A 20,477-nucleotide genomic window follows, 5' to 3' on the forward strand; every position below is an offset into this window, starting at 1 on the left:
TTATGTTTTATGTCAGTCCAATAATTTGAAGAATTGTTGCCAAGGGTTCTGCTGACTGCTAACAGCGAATTTGAACTTAGATTTTCAAAATTCATAATGACCGATTCAATACAGCGAATCGTGTGTCAAAACATATTCTAATTTTCATAAAACTTTCGACTAATATTCGTAACGTCAAAAGTTGCAAAATGAATTTTCGAAATTAAAGTAATATTTATGGTTTTAACAATAATTAGTTTCAATTTTGTGGAAGCCGTGTATTCTGATCGATGGAATGTCAATATATGTACATGTTTATTTACGCTCGTGGTCGCTGAGTGACTCTGTATTAATCTAAGTTCAAATTCGTTATTAGCAATCTGCAAAATCCCTGGGAACAATTTTTTAATTATCGGATTCAAATAAAAGTCCGTACATCAAAGCGTACCTATGGGCTGACGCGTTAACGAATTTTCACCTTTTTGACCTCCCATATCTCAAAAGCTAATTTATTTATTTATTTATTCATTACAAAAGGGAAAATCCCATAGTTTACAGAAATATACAGCCATTCGAGCTTACACAGTCAATTCAAATATATTAATTGTCACCTCAACTTGAAAATTTCTCAATGTCTAAGGTATCATTTGGCACAAAATTCATCTGCAAAATCGTGGGACCAAAAAGAGGCCAAAGCAGGCCTCATCTTTGGGTCACTCTTTAATTAACCGTTGATAGACAGCAGAAGATAGGCCAGGACGCGAGCCATAGCAGGACGAAATTCACGTGGCCGCTATCGATTCCTTGGACTATTTCGAGCGGCTCGTTAATCGATCTCTCCTTAGAGTAGCCTCGACCAGGAAAGACCTTTGTGTATCCTTTCGGCGCGAGACCCAGCATCCTTGCTGTTTTTGCAGTCGGCCCATAACAGCGATCGCAGAATCCTTATTCTCCATTTACGTCTAAATCTATGAAGAAGTCGGGGGCGCGTAGCTCGAAACAAACGAAGCAACTCAATCGACGGACAATGCGCCGCACGCTTGGCGGTCTAGGAAATATGAAGTAGCGCGGCCGCGCAGCTTCGTGCGCTGTCGGGATCGAGATCGACACCTCGGCTCGTTTCCAAGAAGTGATATAATCGGACATGGAAATCTCGAAGGTAAGACCCCCACGCGTTCATTAACATATTAACGCTTTTACAAGCAGCGCTTATTCCTCGCTTTACTCGCGGCTTGGTGCGTACAGCGAAAACCATTCAATGACTTCTAGCCACGAGAATCACCGCGCGTCGCTCGATTAATTCATCTCCTCCCAACCGCGCCGCATCGCGCGGGATATCCGTTCACTAACGACAGCGCCTGTCTCCCTTGATTCGGGCAGACATGGGACGTTCTTATAGTCGAGAAAAGACCCCAGAACAATGCTGGAATCTACAGAGGACTGCAGAACTTATTTACAAAACCCGTGGAATCTGAAGAATCCACGAAGCAGTGGGCACTATCGAGTAAACGCAACAAAGGAGTGATTGTAGCGGCGAGACTCATCGCGAATGGTATCAGGCGAGGAACGGAGGGCTTAGGAAGGAAGCAGCCCGAGATCTTGGGGATTTTTTCTCCCTCCCCTTGAGCGCAACTTATGCACATGCATAATGCACCGGCGTTCTACGTTCCGCGATCGTGTGCCCCGGCTGGATACCACCTACGTCAGAGACGGTGTGCACCACCAGCAGCGCCGTAAACACCACTAAAAGCAGCCGCAGAGGCAGCGGCAACGACAACGGCAACGCGAGGCTCGTGTGTCCACTTCAGGAACAAGTGGTGGGACAGCGCGGAGTTCGCCGGGGCTGGAGAGGGCCGGGGAGAGACCGAGCAAAGAGGACGGGGGCCCAGGGAACGAGAGGAACGGTAAGCGTATGGTCCAGCGAGTCCGCTGGCAAGAAAGAACACGGAGGAGCGGGCTGAAACGGACGCTCGCTGCCCCTCGACCACTCGTGGCCAGTTTCTGTCGTGGCGCTCGACCGTCGAGCTCGCGATCTCTCGCTTGGAACGGCGGATATCGGCCGCCTCGAGATGCGAACATCTCCGACACACTCGACCGAGCGGATGGAACCGAACCCGACCGTCTCGACGAGCGATGCTTCTTGCTGCTCGGTGAACTATTAACCACCCCGGTGCATCGTGCTTCGTATCCCGCGCGAGTTTCACGATTACCAGATCGCTGTTCGTCGTCGAGCGAAGCCAAAGAGTACTCGTCGGTTCGGTGGGTCATTGGGAGATCGAAGGTACACTCGGGAGCTTGAGACTAGGAGCACCTATTAAAGAACCTCCGGCGTCAAACCACGCTCGTTTCTTCCAGTGCTCGATGCCCTGGGACCCGATCGCTGCGCGAGACTCTGCGAACGATCGGAGAACGAGCTCGCCGTCGCTTCACGGTGTGCTCGATGGTGATCGCTGAGGCGCCGCGCGAACGAACGGAGAGAGAAGCTCGCGGAACATGATCTACCAGCCGAATCACCAGTCGCCGACGATGTCGTCCGCGAGGAAGACTTCGCCCAGGCCTCAGCGACGGAACCTGCAAGCGTCCTCGGGCAAGTGCGCGAATATGAAGGCGAAACGTGGGAACGATAAGACTGGCCACGAGGAGAGGTGCAGGGGAAGGTGCAGGGTGCAGTGGAGCGAGAAGCACGTGAAGGAGGGGTTGGTGCTCGTTCAGGAGGCCCAGCTCGCCAGGGTGGTGAAGACGGGGCCCATCGCGGAGCACTACGAGATCGACCCGAAGCCCTTCGCAAAGTAAGACACGAAGTTCCTTTGACACTCACTCGATTATGTTCGGTTCAATGAAATCGGGGGGTATTAAAATTGAGTTTCGTTTGGGGAGGAGCATGGCGGGTAGGTGGAACGCGCGAGGATGATAAATCGATGGGGACGGCAAACCCCTAGGCATATTTAAATTTCACTTGTCGCTCATTTGCACGTGGCAGCGATGGTGTTGCGATAGGTGGCCGCGTGTCGAGATACCTCGACTAATGGTCGCGCGAATTAGGCTCGTAATGATTACCGAAGATCATAGGGAAGCGAATGGAGTAGCTTGGCGCGGAAAGTAATGGAGTTGGGACTCGCTGAATGCGTGATTCCCTGGTGATAATTTAATTCGAAGACACACGCTGCGCAGAACCTGTTGCAGCGTTCGATCTACTTTGCTCGAGGGAAGAGGTTCTGGTCTGCCACTTCGGACTAAAGCTGTGGCATTTTAGGATCGTTCTATGAAATCTCACCGATAGCGAAATAAAACAACGGCTCGTAAGCTGAACTCGTCGCGTTAGCTCTCGTTCGATTGTTCGGCCAGACCCCGTATCGAAACTCGGCTCGCCGGTGAACTTTAGCTCGTTTCATATTTATTGGATATGTTAATGGGGAGGTTTAATGGGCGGCGTAACCTACTGTCAGCGGTGCATTGATAATCGAACTGGCCGCTCGATATCAGCCGCGATTACCTCCCCCTCCCTGCCGCGCGTTTGCATCCTTAATGAAGCGGATTCGCTCGGGCACGTCGGCCACAAAGGCGTTTCTGCGATACGAAACGAGCGCACGGATCCCGCCTTATTCACCTCGGGTATCTCGTTTTCGGTTTCCCCTTCGAATTGCCGATTTTCAGCGGTCCTTTTTTCACGGGACGGGCTCGTTAGCCGGGAGCACGTTCACGGACCAAAACGGTCGCGAGACGCGAAAGGCGAGCCGAAACGGAGGAGGTTTCGCGCAAAACGAGCAACACCGCGCTCTCCGCGGCCTACCAGCGTGCGAAACTGCAACTTCTTGGCAGGGAAGAAGCGCCGAATGGTTAATCGGCGGCGAAGCGACAGCTTCGCCGTGTCGCGACGGTTAATTGCTCGTTGTCGCCGGGCTCCCGGGGGGGGATTAAAAATGGCCCGGAACGGTGGCAATAAATCTTCATAAATTACCTGGCGAGCTGGGGTGTCTCTGACGAGAGAAGAATTATCGATACAAATGTGGTTCTTTGATCCTTGGCTAGATGAATTTTTCCTCGGTAATATTCAGATTTCATAAATAAAAAAAAAATCATATTGCGGAGCCAAGACTCGGATGTCTCGATCAACTTAACGACGGAGTAGAGGCGTGTAACTCGAGTGTCTTCGGCGATGATCGAAACTCAATTTTCCTACGATTACCCGCCGCTTTCGATGGCCAGCGCTTTAATCGTCCCGATTGTCGGAATAACGCGCGTCTACTCCCGTATATAGCGCGATCTGGCCAGCCTGTAGATCACCGGTGATTCAGTGAGCGTGATCGCGATTCGGTATCGCGAATAACCGAGCGATTCAGCGGCGAGCGCACCTGGTAATTACTTTTAGAACACGGGCCTTGAGCCGACGGGAAAAAGAATCGCGTTGCTGAGGGGAGGCTTGGGAAAAAAACGAGCCTCGCCGGGCTCGGTCTCCAAATTGGAAACGATTAAAGTTAATTGCACCCACTATCAGATGCTCGTTACGGCTCCTGCCGCTTATCTCTGTGTGATTGAAGGACTCGGTGCAAGGGTTTCGAGGTATTGGGGCGCGGGACGTGTTTATTACCGTCGAAAGTACCTTTCGTTTCAACTTCCAGTGACTTGGACTTGAGTAGCACTTACCTGAATTTCACTTGATCCGCTAGATGTTTCGAGGGGTGCGGGTATAAATTCAGAGGGTGAATTCATTTGACAGAAGTGACGATACGCGAAGGATAAGAGGGAAAAAAAACAAAGAAAGTCCATATTTCTCGATTTTGCGATTTATGGCGTATTTTGTTTGTGGCAACTGGGGGAGTACAGAACTGTCGAATGACAAAGGGTTATAAAGTTCAAATGGCCCCGTAAGATAACGTTAAAGTCTTGGTTAAAAACAGGCAATTTCCACTCTTCACTGGAACAATAGAGTAGATGTCCAAATTACTGCCAGTGTCCCTATTACTACCACTTGATTTATTTTACTTAATAAAAACGTGACGTACAAAAGAATAGTGTTCAGAAAGATTTATTATTAAATTGGGACTGTTCTTATTATTATTATTGTATACTATTCTTTATACGTTACGTTTTCATCAAGTAAAATGAAAATGGCAATAATAGGGACACTGGCAGTAATTGGGACATCTACCCTACACTTAATTTTCTCGATAAAGCTGTTCTGCGACATTCCCTGATTTTTCCCCTTTCACATACTGTAATTGGCGCGTCACGATGCTCCATCTTCAGTGAAGTCTCGCGCTACAGTATCAGGGTGCCGGGTCCTCGAGGTGCGTGACACGTTTATCGCCAATATATTTGCCCATCGACCTCCGCGATATTTCTGTCACCAGTACATCGCGGTGGCGAGATATGGCGACGCGTTTGAATTGAATCGGACTGGAGTTGCGCTAACGGCGCTCGGGTATGGCGATATTCGCTCGTTATTCGTCCGCGGACGAATCGAGTTTCGATGTTTCGAGAACGCGGTCAGCTCTCGGCGACGAAGAAGCTTGCCGTTCGCGTGGGCAGTTTGCGTAATAAACCGAGCGCGGCAGGGTACCGGAGGCAGAGGCGCGTAAAAGCGCGTTGCACGCGTTCGCGAGCTCAGCCTTCGGAGGCGCCGCGGCGTCGACCTTGCCGCCAAGACGCTCGGAAATCTCCGGGACGGTCGTAAAAATCCGGCCGATGGCCAACGAAATTTCGTCTTTCATGCGTGCATTTAACTCCGGAGGCTCGCGTCACAGCGGCCAGCGAGCAGAGAAACTTTCGCTCAATGAACCCTCGAGGCCTCCAATTAGCCCTCTCGCTGCTCCACGATGCGGTGGGATTAGAGTGACGGCTTGACTGCCATTGGAATGATTCGTAACAGGGTCTGTCCGAGCGGACAAGTGGTATTAGCTAAACAGCGAAAGGGGTCGGTTCGCTTCACAGGCGATCGCAGGAAGGAACGACTGACGAGTCTGCAAATTTTTCCACAGCGGACAATGGGCGAAAGTGTATCGCTGCAGGTCCCGGTCGACCGGCATCCTCTACGCCGCGAAATACTCGTCGAGAAACAGATTCAACGCGGACTGCAGCGCGGAGCTGAGGCACGAGATCGCTCTGCTATCCCTCTGCTCGCAATCGCCGCGCGTTGTACGCCTGCATGACGTCTACGAGACCCCCAAGGAGATCATCCTCGTGATGGAATAGTAAGTACAGCCTGTTACATTGCTAATAGCAGCTCTTAATCCTTTAGCTGCGTTACAAATGAAAAGTGACCACTGTGCGCTCCTCCGCGGCTCCGAATTAATACCTCTGATAAGAAGCAGAGAATAGAAGGTGTGCAGGAGGTGCTCGACACCGAGGACCATGCACACGCGCGGCCAAAGTGCTCGCGGTATCGATGACGTCGATTGACAACTTCTCAAACTTTCCAGTGCCCCAGGTGGTGATCTGCAGACGCTCATCGACGGCGATTTGGTGCCCCTCGAAGGTGACGTGGTGCACTTTGTGAGGCAGCTAGTAGAAGGACTCGCGTACCTCCACGAGAGAAATATCGCCCATTTGGACATCAAGGTAAGTTCGACCCATAAAAGGTCGACGCGAACTTGTCACGTTCCCCGTATATCCGGATCCCAGAACCGACTCGGCCTGACTCGTCGCCGTCACCAGATAGTTCCGATCATTTCCTTCTGACACGTGAGCCAAAAGCGCGGCTCGGCAGGTCTAAGGGTGAAGCATGGCTGAGGAATTCGAACGCTGTCGCGAGATTCAGGTGACAATTCGAGTCCGAAGTCGATGCCGTTCGCGTTACGTGGTTCTGGTCAGTAATTAACGCGGCCTTCTATGTACTACGGATCCTAGAAGTCCGCCGCTCTCAGCCCCGGCTACGAGTATCTGGAGAACGTGTCGGTCTAAATATAAATCGTCGCGATGACGGGCCTCGTTTTTTTCCGCGTAAAGCGCGACGGCGGATCGGCCGGAGTGTGTCAAGTATTGCAATCAGATTCCTGCCGCTGCTCCACTCTTTCTATTCTCTGGATTTGGCAGAGATGCGAATGCCTGCGCAGGAAAGGTGTTCTCTGAGCAACGTTGGGCAGCTTTTACTCGAGGCTCGAACCAGACTTATCTGTGTACTACTGCCGCACAGTTCTTCCATCAATTTTCAGTGATCTTTGATTATTCAGACAATACGCTCTTTCTCTCTTTCTCCTCGTCTCTGCCAGATTGAAACTTCTAGTCTGGCATTTTCCCCACTGCTTCCACGAGCTTGATCATGCGATACAGAAGCAGTGCGGAGTTTTTGCGATCAGAGTTGCACAGTAGCAATCAATACTGAACCTCGTCCATTCGTCAGTGTCCCTGCAACGTTCCGCCGGTAGCGCGATTATCACGGGGCAGTAACCTCGATATTATCTCCCCTGGAGCCATCGCTGCCTCCGCGCAAGGACCACGTCTACAGCCAGAGAGTGCCTCGTCCGAGATAGGCCCGGTCCAGAACTATCAGCAGGAGCTTTAATTGCGATCGCTGGCGTCGCGACAGCCGGGCACGGCGATTCCCCGATAAACGGTCGACAAACAAATTGGAATCGCCTTTTACGTCCTTAGCCGGACAAAGGGGAAGAGATACACGTCTCTGTACTCGGTGGATCGGCCCGTCGAGGACCTCCTCGCCGGTGGTGAGACGAAAAAAGCCGGCAGGAACTCGAACTGGAAACGAAAGCCACGATCCGCGGCCGCCCGTGGCCCTGTTCCACCTCGTTCCGCCAGCAATTTATTGCGTCTCTCCCGATACACACGCGCGTCCACCTTTTATTTCAGCAATCGCGGAAACGCAGACGCCTCTTAGCCAGCTCGGCCAGGCAGGGCGGGGAGGAAAAGGGACGGTGTTTGTGCGCGGCCAGTCGCGCCGCGTGTCGTCGAATAAAAGCCCGTGTCGCGTATTTTCAGCTTGTCGCTCCGCTCGCCGAGGCGACCGTCTTTTTTAACGGGCCAATAACGACCGTCCTCGCTGTCTCCCGTTGTCTCCGTGCCCCGCGAACTTCGCTCCGCGCGATTTTTACGAACGGCTGCGACGACTGTAAAGTATCGCTATCCGCGTAATTAAGAGAGTCCCGCGATGGGGGATCCGTGGATCACACCCCTAAGCGTTTCCCCGAGCAGACGGGACACTGTCCTTTCATCGTTTTGGAGTGTAGACGTCTGCACGTAACACTGGTGGTCTGACAGGAATGAGTTTCTATATATTCCTCGTCTCTCGAAGGGGATTTTCAATTTGATAATCAAGAATTAAAGCTACTACCATTGCAGCACTCTAGATGGTAATTTAACCGAGTCGCACCCTATTCTAGATTTCTATTATTCTATTCCCCCCCGATTTTACACGGTCTATTCTCAAAGTAGCATCGCTCGAGCTCTCCAGGGTAATTACAACTTTCTCGGCCGCGGAACGAAAGTAAATCGGCGGATCGCGGGTCACGGATTTACGATCGAGCGGATTTAACGTCCCCCCTCGGCCGATTCTTAATCGGGCGGCGCGCTTCTTTCTCTTTTTACGGATCGTAAGTTCCGTCGAAGGTGAGGCTCGAACATGCCCGCGCGGTTTATACCGGTATTTACGCGCGTACAGGGTGTTCCGAAGCGCGAACCAGCAGAGTAATCGAAATTCGAATCGGCCCGACTGAATAAACAACGTCCCGAGGCTCGACGCGTCCGAGTCTTCGCGGACAAGGATTTACGCGGAACCTCGCCGATAAAAGTTGGCACGCGCTCGTGAACCACCTCGAGCCGTGCGCTAACCGATTCGAGCTGGGCCTCACGGCCGAGGATGTTGTTCCGCGGCGAAGGCGCGACGACCTTTCGCGAATTTCTCGCGAGGATAACGAGAAGGAATCCTTTTATCCGTGGCGAGGGATCGGGCGACCCCGTCGGACTCCGCTGCAGTTTATTGCTTCGGAGTCCTCTCCGCGCTTCTCGTCAGCATCGTCAAATGGTATACGTTGCCACGCTTCGCGAAACCTCCACCGACAGGGGCCAAATTCGCAGCGCACGCATGAATACCTGCCAACGAAGGAGCAGGCTCAGAAACGAAGCTTTGCGGGCACCGATCCTTACAGCCACTCGATCGCTCGATCAATGTCACGTGCGCAGGTGTACGACGAAAAGTCGAGGGGACAACGAAAGTGTCCAGAGGAATTATCGCGAAAGAATCACGGATAGTTGGAGCCGTGTACATGGCCGGTGCTCTGGAACGATCATCCAGGGTGGAGGAAAAACAGAACGCAATAAGACCCCACGCTCTTCGCGGTGGAACGACCACGCCCTGGCTCCGTCGGTGAATCACACCTGGTCCCTATCTCGCTGAACGCTCCGGTACCTATGTCTGACCGCCATAACTGGAGCAGCCGCTGATAACTCGCGAAATTCCCGCGAAAGAGAAAGGAAGGAATCGCGAGGCGAGATGCAACGGTCTTGGAGATCCGACGCGCACGATTTCCTGGATCCCTCGTCGGGAGACGCTCCCAGCCAGCTGGAGGTTCAAGGTAACGTCGTGAATTTCCACGTGGATTTTCTCGAAAACGAAGCGCGATACCGAAAAAAGTTATTCCTTATTCTCGACTTATTTACTTGTTATAAGTCGAAAAGGAAGAGGAAGTTTTTCTGATATCGCGCTTCAGTTTCGAGAAAATCAACGTCGAAAGTCTTCGCGTTCTGGCGCGTGTAGGAAAACCTACCTTCGGCGAGACACTCGAAAGTCGCTGGGAAACGATGGTTCTTACGAAAGGAGCAGACGCTATCTATGATGGAGGAGTGTAATCGCATTCTGGTCAGCTCGATAGCTTGCGCTCGATGAATCACTGGCTCTCTGCTCGCGTCTCCGCGATAGCCAACCTGTTCGCCGTAACTGGAGCACCTCTGGGTGTCTCGCGACATTTACTGTAACAGGCGAAGGGGGCGAGGGAATTCAATCAAACGCCTCGGCTTATTTCGACCGCGCTTAAAAGGGCAATCCTCGACGCTTAATGAGACCGCTTCGGTTTCCCTCTTCAACACGACCGAGACCGTCCAAGCGGCGATGCTGTTGAAATTCGCGGTTTCGCAAGGTGTATTTTCGACCCGATCCGGATCGCGTAAGTGATTTTTATCCCCAAGGAGAACGGTCCGCGGAGGGCAAGACACCGGCTCGCGGAGCGAGAGTTATTTGACGTTTCGGCCCACGCTGTTGTTTGGCCAGCGAGTCCATCGTCCGAGATTCGATCGCGTGGGACTCGGCGACATCCTTCCGACGGCGTTCTCCTTCAGCGAGTGTCGTTCACCGGCTCGAAAGTCGTGGAAAGATCGATTAACGTCGCGCGCGGTGTCCAGAGACAAGATTAACCAATTCACGCCCGGTGTCCTTTTAAAAGGATGTTTAGAGTTAAGGAGAGACTCGAGCATTACACGGGATCTCTGCACGTTTACGTTTCGCAAGGTGACACCTGAGGCGCAATCTGCGGATTCTGTGATGTCATTATATTCTGTTGTTTTCTTTGCTATTTTAAATCTTTCTCTTATTTGTCCGGACTCTACTCAGGGCGTTTCATATCATTATAATGTACCAAAGGGTTATTATCCGTAACTAGCTTTACTACTCGGCTTCCCCCGAAATTTAGATTCTGATGTTATAAAAAAAAATTGATTTATGTATTCTTTGTGAAAATAGTCACATTCATCTGGATTAGCTAGGCTTAATGAACTGGGACACATTTCGTGACCCCAGAATTTACCATTCGAAAGTTTTTAGGCGACAAACAAACGCACAAACGCTTTCTGCTTTGCTATTTATTAAGATAAATTAATAAATAAATAAATAAATCAGGTGGGTGAGCTTGGATTTTGGACGTTTTCTGGCGACAGAGTGTTTTTTTTTCAAGTACATATAAGCTGTATAAGAGATTGGGGAATAATGGCTGTGTCTGTGGAGAGTGGATAATACCACTTGACCAATAGACCAGCGTCGAGTGTCTGATCTGCGCCGTCCCGTTCCCCTTGAACCGCCTCGGCGCGCAGTATCGACGCTGTTCTCGATGGCTCTCACGGAATTGCGCATCTTGGGGGCCGAGGATTATTTTTGCGTCTTTTGTCATTATTTATCAGCCACGTGCTGGGACTGCCGAGAGAGCGTTTGAATATTCAGATACGCCCACGCGACCATCTCCAAGGACCCCGACGCTGAAACCAGGAAGATTCTACCGGAACGAATGCTCGAGCGCTTCGCCTATTCCACCGAGGGAATTGCTTAACTTACATAACGCGTTTTTCGCCGATCGACAGCTTGGATAGCTACTAGTTTACATACTCCGACAAAAGCAAACAGAGTGCAGGAGTCGACTCGCAATCAGACAAATTTCTCTGACTAATGAAAAGTTCAATCACTCTGCGTTAGAAAATACTTCCTTTGAGAACTCTGTTCCTTTTTACAGCAGAGTGCAGCGGCACTCGGGATTTAATCTTGGGGGGAGCCGAGTTGAAGGGACAACAATATTTCTAATGCAAATTCGATAAAATTCATTAGGTGATTATAAAATTTAATTTAAAGAATTAAATCTAGGTTTCTTTTCTTTTTACAATGCCCCTTCTTTGGGGGTGCCAGGATCCCTTAACGCAATTGGTAGAGTGTAGTTATAGAAAAATGGAGTCGCTGTTCGGATGGACACAGTCCTTCGGTTTCAAAGCTAAATTAAATTTTACCGTACCTTGCTCTAAACAGTCTAAACAATCTCCGCCGGCCCAGATGCACTCATCTATGAAGCCAGTAAGCGTCAGCTTCTTTCCTTACCGTATCACGATTTTATCGGCTCGTCCTGTACAAGGAAGCGCAAGGAAATCGACCTTCGGAGGATCCGGGCTTCGCGAAACGACCAGAGATCGGGTACAGGTTGCATTCTCATGCTGCTCTCGTAGCTGATATAAAACGCGTCCTCCCGTCCGAGAGAAAAATCGTATCCGCGTTGCGGCCAATAGCTGCGCGGCGAAGATCGCAGCCTCGATCGCGCGTGTTCGCCGAGAAACTTAATATTCCATTCTATTCCGCGCACGGGGTCGAAATTATCGTAACAGCATCTGCCGTGTTTATGTAAATGGCCGCGATGTTCCTCTCGGATGAAGCGCGAATCACGAGCCCGCGCTATCCGTGGCCGCGATACGCTTTTCCCCTCGCACTTTTCGCGCGTACATCCTTTTTCCCCTCTTCTTTTCCCACCGCGTCGTAATTCAAACTTAACGATTATGGTTTCTCGTAAAATCCAACGTAAAAAAAAGGAAGCTCGCCGGGCGGTAGCTACTATGTGTACAACATACTCTCCGAGCCCCAACGGCGAGGTTCAACAGTGCTGCAGTAGCTGTACACGGGGCGCCCCGCTGAGCAGAAGTCGCCCGATCGCGGCGATCAGCTCGCTAATTGTCGGTGTTGTTTAAAGCAACGGCGTTTACACGGGCTTAAGGCACTCAGGCTTCTTTTTATCGTCCCCGTGGATCATTTCGAAGTCGCGGAACGCGCGAGGGAAGGACGTGGACGCGCATACGTTATTCCCTCTACTTTATTCGGGACGCGAGCCATGCATCGTGAAAAAAAAAAAAAGTAATCTTAGCTGAAATCTGACTCGGGAACTATGTTTTTCTGCTTCCATTCATCGACTCGGAATGGAGTAGAGACTGATTCACCACGATCGCGAGGATCGTGTAATGAATAGGTGTTACGGGAGAGTTGGCACGGTGTGGGTTAACGAAGATCGCTTTATTTCAATTAGGATACAGAATCCAGTTGATTTATAATTGAATTAAACAGTAGTGAAGCTTGGTGTACAACTAAATTGATCTCTGAACTGGCTAGGTAACGATTCGAGGTCTGCTAAGGGTGTCTGCAGTAGTCGCGGTGGATGATAGGTCAGACAAAGGGGTTTAGAAAGTTATTTCCTAATAAGTCAGCCAATTTGGGGCAGCCCTTGATGAAGTGCCCCTGATATTTTAGTAGCATCAAAATATAATAGAAGTTTCAATATTTTTTTTTAAGTCAGCGTGTATACAGCGATGTCAACTGTAAATAGGAATTAAGTCACTATTATCATTATTGTTTTTATATTTTGTTCTCTTCTGTTACTTTCTGTTTTTGTTTAGTGGTAACGCTTCTTTCTCTACTCTGTATCTTTTCCACCTCCTTCTGTCACAAAATGAGCCTTAGCCGTTCACGAGAAAATAAATAAATAAATATTAGCACTGTCTGCAACTAAAATTTACGATTCAACTAACTTTTCTACTAAAATTTATAGTTGCGGGTGGGGCCCGTTTGTCTCCCGGCAACCAATACTTTTAGATGCCAAAAATATTTATCCTCCATGTGCCAAAAATATTTATTATCAGACTCGCGTATACTGCGATCTTAAAACATATTTAATCAGCTTCTATGGGCGTTGAACAGGTGTGACGATGTCGCGTGTCGCCAGCGAAAGCGCTCCTAGTAGGAGCGACGGTTAACGTATGCAAATTTCGTGATTCGAATGACGTCGGACGTCTCAATAACGGGGACCGAGGCTGGAAAGTCGGCTGGACAATGCGGAGGCTTGTTCATAATTGAATTCCGCGCGGGGCGATAAACGGGCAGCAGGAAAATTATTAACGACCCCACTTTTCGTTCATTGCCAGCGCTGAAAGTGGTCCGCTCGGTCGGTCGTATCGCGTTCCCGTCGTTCGTGCCTTGTTTACGATCGAAATTCAATTAAAGGGGAAAAAGGGAGCGAGCCTTCGCCGAGGCGGATTAACGGCTCAATTAATGGCAACTAATTGCTGTCGGAAGGCGAGCTCGAAGCGACTGATCTTGGACATTTCTTTACGTTCCACGACGCACCATCGCCGGGCTTTAACCACTTCGACCGGACTCTTTTCACCATTCTCCTCTGAATTAAATGACAGAACACTGGTAACCTAATCCGAAGAGCAGCCCTTACATTTCACGTGTTTCAGCCGCAGAATTTGGTGATGATGGGCAGCTTCCCGGAGTGCGAGGTGAAGCTGTGCGACTTCGAGATCTCGAGGGTGATTCTAGAAGGAACGGAAGTCCGCGAGATCCTCGGGACGCCGGATTACGTGGGTAAGAGGCCGATCTCCGCCGATCAGAAATAAGAGCAGACGGAGCGAAACACGTGTCGATTAAACGGGTTACCCGATTCCGAGCCGAATTTCCAACCTCCTTCTCGACCCCTCGGCGAATATAAATCGTGGCGTTTACCGCAATCAGGATGATGCATCGGCCGCGTTACTTTCCGCCACCGATTCGCCGCGGCCGGGAACGCGAACAGGTGCGTCGGCACTTTTGCTCCTCTGACCGCCGCTTAATCGCCGTCGATCCCTATCTCTGGCCCGCTAATTGACGATCTCGAGCCAGATCGCGAATATAATCGATATTAATTGACGCGTTAGCCTCATTGCGCGTTAGCCCCACCGACGTCGGCCTTTTAATAAACGCGCGCGGCTGGTCCGCGGCGTATAATTGCGGCCGATACTTTGAATCCCGAGCGTCTCTGGGCAAGGTAATCGGCATTGACGGGATCTGCGCGAGATCGAGAGAGAACAGTTAGAGCGGGACCCCGGCTCGATCGTCGTGAGCTTTTATAGAAACTCTTGCCGGATGACTACGCGCTAGGGATTATTATCATAAATCTTGATTCGCGAGCGCGGGATTTACAGTTGGCCGCATTTAAATCGAGCTTTGTCGCGATCGCACGAGCGAACCTTTGCATCTGGCTAATTATTCCTTGGTGGGGAGATTATGCAATACAAAGTGTTTCGTCTATCGCTGCGCATTTTATTTTAATTTCGAGTAAAGACGTTTAATTACAGCATTTTGGAAATTCGCTACTACGTAATATATGTTTGTTTGAGATTTATTTATTTACTTGCGGACAAAGGCCCTTTGGTGTCGAATGCATGAGACGAAGTATACAAGAGCACTTAGTTTAAGTTACAAATTGACCAATGGCTTCTAGAACATCTTGCATACCGTTCGATTAATCCCACTCGTATCCTTCTGCGCGCAAACAAGAAAGCAATCTTACGATCGATAATAACTCTCTTCTCTTTGTCCCGCAGCGCGAAAAAGTCTTTCGTCCGCGGCACAAAAGAATCCCGCGCGATGTTTCCCCGGCGAGAAACGCTCCGTCGTAGGCTGCGCGGTTAACGATATAATTGATGGAAGCTATTATTCCTGCTGATCGTATCGATCCGTTGAATAATAGGACCAGCGGCGAGATCGTATCGTCGAATATGTTAATCGTGTTTGACGTTTCTTGAAAATAAACGAGAACGCCGATCCCGATCGTATCGCCAGGGATTACCTGCGTCGAGATTAACTTTTATCGCGGTGTTATAGATGCTTCGGCCTAACGACACGTCGGAAACCAGCAATAGTAACGGTAATAGCTTGTTCAACGGCGTCTGGCGAAAGCAAATAGCGCGGAGGCGATTCCTAATACCGTGAATTCGTAGATCGCTTTCTACGATCGTCGACGCCCACCTGGCCATCCAATTTTCCATTCTAAATAAAAATGACGTCGACGGGTGATATCACGAATTCAAACGAGGTCGTTAAACTGCGTATGCCAGCTTAACGATCTCCTTTAGTATTTCGAGATTGTTAGAACGACAGATTGAAACATTTCACGTGCCTTGCTTCCAGCGCCCGAGATCTTGCACTATGAACCAATTACGCTGGCTGCTGATATGTGGTACGTAAAGGAGCACGAATGATTCTACGATTTGTTGCGGCAGAGGTTCAGCAGGCTTTGTGATCGTTTCAGGTCCCTCGGCGTGACGACGTACGTTCTACTCACAGGGTTCTCGCCCTTCGGTGGCGAGACCGACCAAGAGACCTTCCAAAACATCTCCCTGGGAGAGGTGGACTTCCCCGGGGAACTATTCGGAGATATCTCGGCGCAGGCAAAAGATTTCGTCGCGAAGCTTTTGGTGCTAGACCCAAGGTAATCTACATCTTCATCCCCCGCGAGTAAAAGTAACGATAGAGATTCAAACACCTTCGATTTAAGGGGTCATTTTACTTTGAACCGACGAAAAATTAAGCTATCTTTAAAGATATTTTTCTCAGTAAATTCAACATATAATGACATAAATCTGTTTGGTATTTATTAAGCTACTCTTATATTATACCAAACAAATTTAAAAAGAATTTTTGCAATTTGTTTTAATTGTATTTTTACAGTGTTAATATGACACCTAAAAAAAGAGGTATGTTCACGGCGTAGGTGATATCCCCGCTCAGGCTTATCCGAAACAAAAAAATCTTTTCAATTGTTTTCTATAATATAAGAGTAGCTTAATAAATACCAAAAAGATTTATTTCGTTATATATTTTATTTACTGAGAAAAAATCTTCACAAATAGCTTAATATTTCGGCCGATCAAAGTTTAATGACCCCTTAAATTTCTAACGAATGCAGCCATAATTTCTTTAGCGTAAGCCCTCGCTATCCAGACCCGGCTCGACAAGGGGCGCAAAATGGTCTTTTCAGTGTTGGAATTTTTTAAAACGGAGTTTTAAATGAAATATTACAAGCTGTACAATGAACGTTTCAAGCTACGAATGAAAATTCAGAGTAAAGTCATCAAGAAGCTCAAATAAATTATATATAAAGGGCGCAATTTGGTAAGTTCGCTTAGGGCGTGTGAAGAAGGCCCGAGCCGGGCCTGGGTACATCTTACCTTGCGATTGCTCACCCATAGGCAAGCATTCCACGAGCTCGTCTTCGTTTCAGTGCACGAATGACCGCGAAACAATGCCTGCGTCACGATTGGCTGCGTGGTGCACCTACACAGGCGTCCCCTCACCTGAGAAGGTACCTGTCGAAATCGAGGGAGGTTCTGCTGGAGCGGGTTGTCAGCCGGGAGAACCTAAGAAGAGCGGCGCTTTTGAGCCAGGCGAGCAGCCAAGCGAATCTGTCGAGCGACGCTCAAGAATCGAGTCATCGTCGCGATCAAAGCCTGCAGGATTGCTCGCTGTCGCAGAGCGAGACGTGCCTGAGTCACCGTCTCACCGGAAGCCGATCTAGTCTCGAGGGCAGCGACGGTTTCGCGAGTCCGGCGGACTCGCGAACCAGCCTGAACTCTTCCAGGACCAATCTCAGCTGCGCCAGCCAGAGCTGCCTTCTGAACAAAGAGCAGACCCAGGGCTTGCTAAACAAGGCGCAAAGCCGATCCCAGGCGAACCTGAACCACGGGCCGAGTCGAGGGCTTCTCTCCAGAATACGGAGCTTGAATCGAATCGAGTCGCAGGCGTGCTTGTTAAACGGAGCCTCGTCGGCAGCCTCGAGCTCGCTGCAAACGCGGATGATAATAAACCCGGTGATCAGCAAGTCGCGCGAGAAGCTGTACGGGTTGCGCTCGTTGTCCAAGTCCCAGGGGGTTCTGGACATATACAGAAGCCTCGAGTGCCTCAAGCGAAGAAGGAAGAGCTACCAGCGCGCCAAGACCGAGGACATGCTGCCGATCTTTAAGCGTCTGGGTGCTGAGATCGACGCCTCCATCGACGCTGACGACCGCCTGTCCTACTCTGGGGACACGATTTTAATCGAAACGAAGAATGGCAACGAAAACGTTACCAACTCGCAAATATATAATACTGAAATACTGAACGATCTACGAGACACTTTAGACGGAGAAGATTCAAACGTCGAGACGTCAGGAGCGCAGGTGGAAGAGAAGGTTGACGGTGGTCTAGAGGTGTCTAGAGGGCAAGCCTTCGAGTCCGAGGAGAATTTGGACTCCCTGAAGTCGATAGAATCAGACACGCTGACTGAGGACTCGGACGAGACGCCCGTCAACCGTGAAACGGAATCGAACCTCCTCGCTGGTAAACGTTCCTGTCAGAGGCAGCACTCTGACGCCTCGAGTCGCTCGAACAACTCTGGGACGTCTGATGATAAAGAGGATCGTTCGACGGAGTCCGAGAACGAGGAACCCAAGTACACCGTGGCGCAACTGGTGTCAGCGTTCAACATGCACCAGGAAGTCGCCTCGAAGTCCAGCTTGGAGGCGATCATGACGGAGAAGAGGATCAACGAGGTGACGTTCCCCACTGGGACGAAGGCTCTGAGGCTCTTCATACCGGACATCGACATCACGGAGAGTAAGATCGTGAGACGGAAGACGAGCTACAAGCCACGGAAGAATTGGGAGGAGCTGAGGAAGAAGAACGAGAAGAACGAAGGGTTATTGAAGAGCTTGGATCATGATTCTGGCAATGAGGATGACGACGAGGATCAGGATAACGCGGAGAAGACTGGGAACGATGCTGAAGAGACCATATCTGATTCCACGATTGTCATGAAGAGTTGTCGTGTTGAGGATACGAAGACCGAGAGACCAGAGGAAGTTCGATCGTCTATGGATCGATGGTCCATTCTACCGCCCATCGAGATCAATGGCGACTCCATCTTCGCGGAGGGAACCGACGTTCGAGATAACGTCGACACCACGATCGACGAGAAGTACAAGCGTTGCGTGAAGGGAGCCAAGATGAACGCAACGGAGACATCCAGCGAGAAGCCTCAGAAAACGGTGCCATCTGTTACGACGATTCGACAGAAAGAAAGACTGCCTAACTACATATACCACGATGTAACGTGCCATAGGGATAATTCTCAGGATGCAAGTAAGAAGACGTATTCTGTAGTTGCCAATGGCAAAGCCAGCTCGAAACTGCAGAAGACAGATCGATCTAAGCCGACCCACAGCGCAGAGTGCGTGAATTTGAAAGATATTCTGCAGAGGGTGGACAGTTTTCAGAGCACGCCGAAGGAGAACTTGGAGAACCTGAGGAAAAGGACGTCGATTGCCAAGATAATCGTGAACGACAACCTTCCTTACGATAGTCAGGACACGAACACCAGTTGTCGGGCTAGAAGCGAGCCACCCTCGACTTTAACCCCCAAAGAGGAAGACAGCAAGATGAAATTGGTTGTGCCACCCTCTTTCGTTAGATCCTCGTCATTATCCAGCGACAGCAGCTGCCCGACGCCCTCCAGCGCGCAATCGGACGGGAACGTATCCTGGGAGGATGTCCAGGGCACGGTGGGTTCCAGTATATCTCTGGAAAAAGAAGACTCCGGTAAGGCTCGAAAGAAGAGCGAGATTCAGAGGACTTCGAGCGAGGGTAGGAGCAAGCACTCAGCGGAAGACAAGAGGTTGTGGGGCAGAGTATGCACAGGGTCGTACAGCAGGGCGATGGAGAAGTTCGGCAAGAGCAACGAGGCTAATAAGAAGCCTGTGGGTCAGTTGAACGGGTCGCAGCAGAGCGAGAAAACCAGAAGGAAAAGCAGTCCTGCCATGGCCCAATACGTAAACCCGTAAATGTAGAATTCTTCGACGCGAAGATTGAATCTAGAGCTCGGCCTTCCCTAATCACGGTGACTCAGGCCCGGAAGGGCACTCAATGGCTAAATCTCTATTTTCGCGAGTCCCTCGGTCGACCAGGAACAAGAATTCTCGTGTTCTACTCGTCACCTTGTCCTTGATCGCGGGGATCGTAATGTAGTCATCTTTGATCTGGGACCAAGCCGACGGATAAACGATCGCCGATCGTGTGTCACGATATCGTTTCGCGACAAAACCCGTCATTAACATCCCACCGGAGCGTGTCTCGCCGTCAAACAAGGCGGTCGAACGCGAATCGGTCGTCATAGCCTTATCCTTGACTCGGTATCTCCGTATCGAGCGAACTTCGGGGACTATTTTTATTCGTTTCTCTTCTCGCCTCGAACTGCGCAGAAGTTTGTGGAAGTAAACGAAGTAGTAGCCGGAGAAATGAACGGCGATCGGGGTGGCGAGAAAGGGATCACTGATCTATCAAAAACGAAGGGGATAACGAAGAATTGGAAGACGCGGTTTGAAATCGCGCGAAAACTGTCGAGGCAGTGGAGATGCAATCACGGTCACCATTCCTTTAAGAGGATAATTGCATTCTGATTCATTGGGAGCGAATTGCGTGTCAAGCGAAGAGAGTTCGTTACGAAACAACGAAAACGTGAGATTATTAGCAGGTTTCGCGGACGATTATTTTTCCGTTGTACGTTCCGCGCCTTATCGAGCGGTGAATTTGACCCTAGTCGATGAGAAAAGGAACGGATGGACGAAGAACGCGATGGACTAGCGTTTAAGGAAATTGCTCATTTACGAGATTATCTTCTCGCGATACTACGTTGCCTTTACTAATTCTCTATGTATCGAAGCTCGCGTGATCGTTGGTGATCGCTTCAGTTCAATCTGGCCTGTCGAAAATGCGCGGCTCGATCATTTCGTAGTACTTAGTAGCATATTAGAGGCATGGTGTAGCCTTGCGCCTCGTTTAAACGACTCTTTCTCGATTTTGTATCAGAGATATCTCAATAAAGACTCTTTCTCTCGTCGAACTCTAGTTTGAAGAGAATTCAGGAAGTTCGCTGGAGAGCCTGGATAGGGGTACAATACATGGA

The 20,477-nt window shown here is 49.9% G+C and overlaps 1 protein-coding gene across 1 annotated transcript; it reads left to right on the top strand.

Annotated features, from left to right (window-relative positions):
* The first annotated feature begins 1,592 nt into the window (after positions 1–1,592).
* Positions 1,593–20,414, top strand: LOC143374842 (uncharacterized). Its single transcript, XM_076823362.1, has 8 exons — positions 1,593–2,260; positions 2,335–2,768; positions 5,958–6,170; positions 6,399–6,537; positions 13,960–14,086; positions 15,671–15,719; positions 15,792–15,971; positions 16,764–20,414. Exons 2-8 carry the CDS (start codon positions 2,473–2,475, stop codon positions 19,354–19,356), a joined length of 3,597 nt encoding a protein of 1,198 aa, XP_076679477.1. The 5' UTR covers positions 1,593–2,260; positions 2,335–2,472; the 3' UTR covers positions 19,357–20,414.
* Positions 20,415–20,477: the final 63 nt, after the last annotated feature.

This window comes from Andrena cerasifolii, chromosome 11, assembly GCF_050908995.1.
Source record: "Andrena cerasifolii isolate SP2316 chromosome 11, iyAndCera1_principal, whole genome shotgun sequence".
In the NCBI taxonomy this organism is placed as follows: domain Eukaryota; kingdom Metazoa; phylum Arthropoda; class Insecta; order Hymenoptera; family Andrenidae; genus Andrena; species Andrena cerasifolii.

Excerpts from the sequence above, each read along its gene's own strand:
- LOC143374842 (XM_076823362.1), top strand. The coding sequence starts at position 2,473 with ATGATCTACCAGCCGAATCACCAGTCGCCGACGATGTCGTCCGCGAGG. Across the intron at positions 2,769-5,957 it reads GACCCGAAGCCCTTCGCAAA|CGGACAATGGGCGAAAGTGT; the intron begins GTAAGACACGAA and ends ATTTTTCCACAG. Across the intron at positions 14,087-15,670 it reads CGGGACGCCGGATTACGTGG|CGCCCGAGATCTTGCACTAT; the intron begins GTAAGAGGCCGA and ends CCTTGCTTCCAG.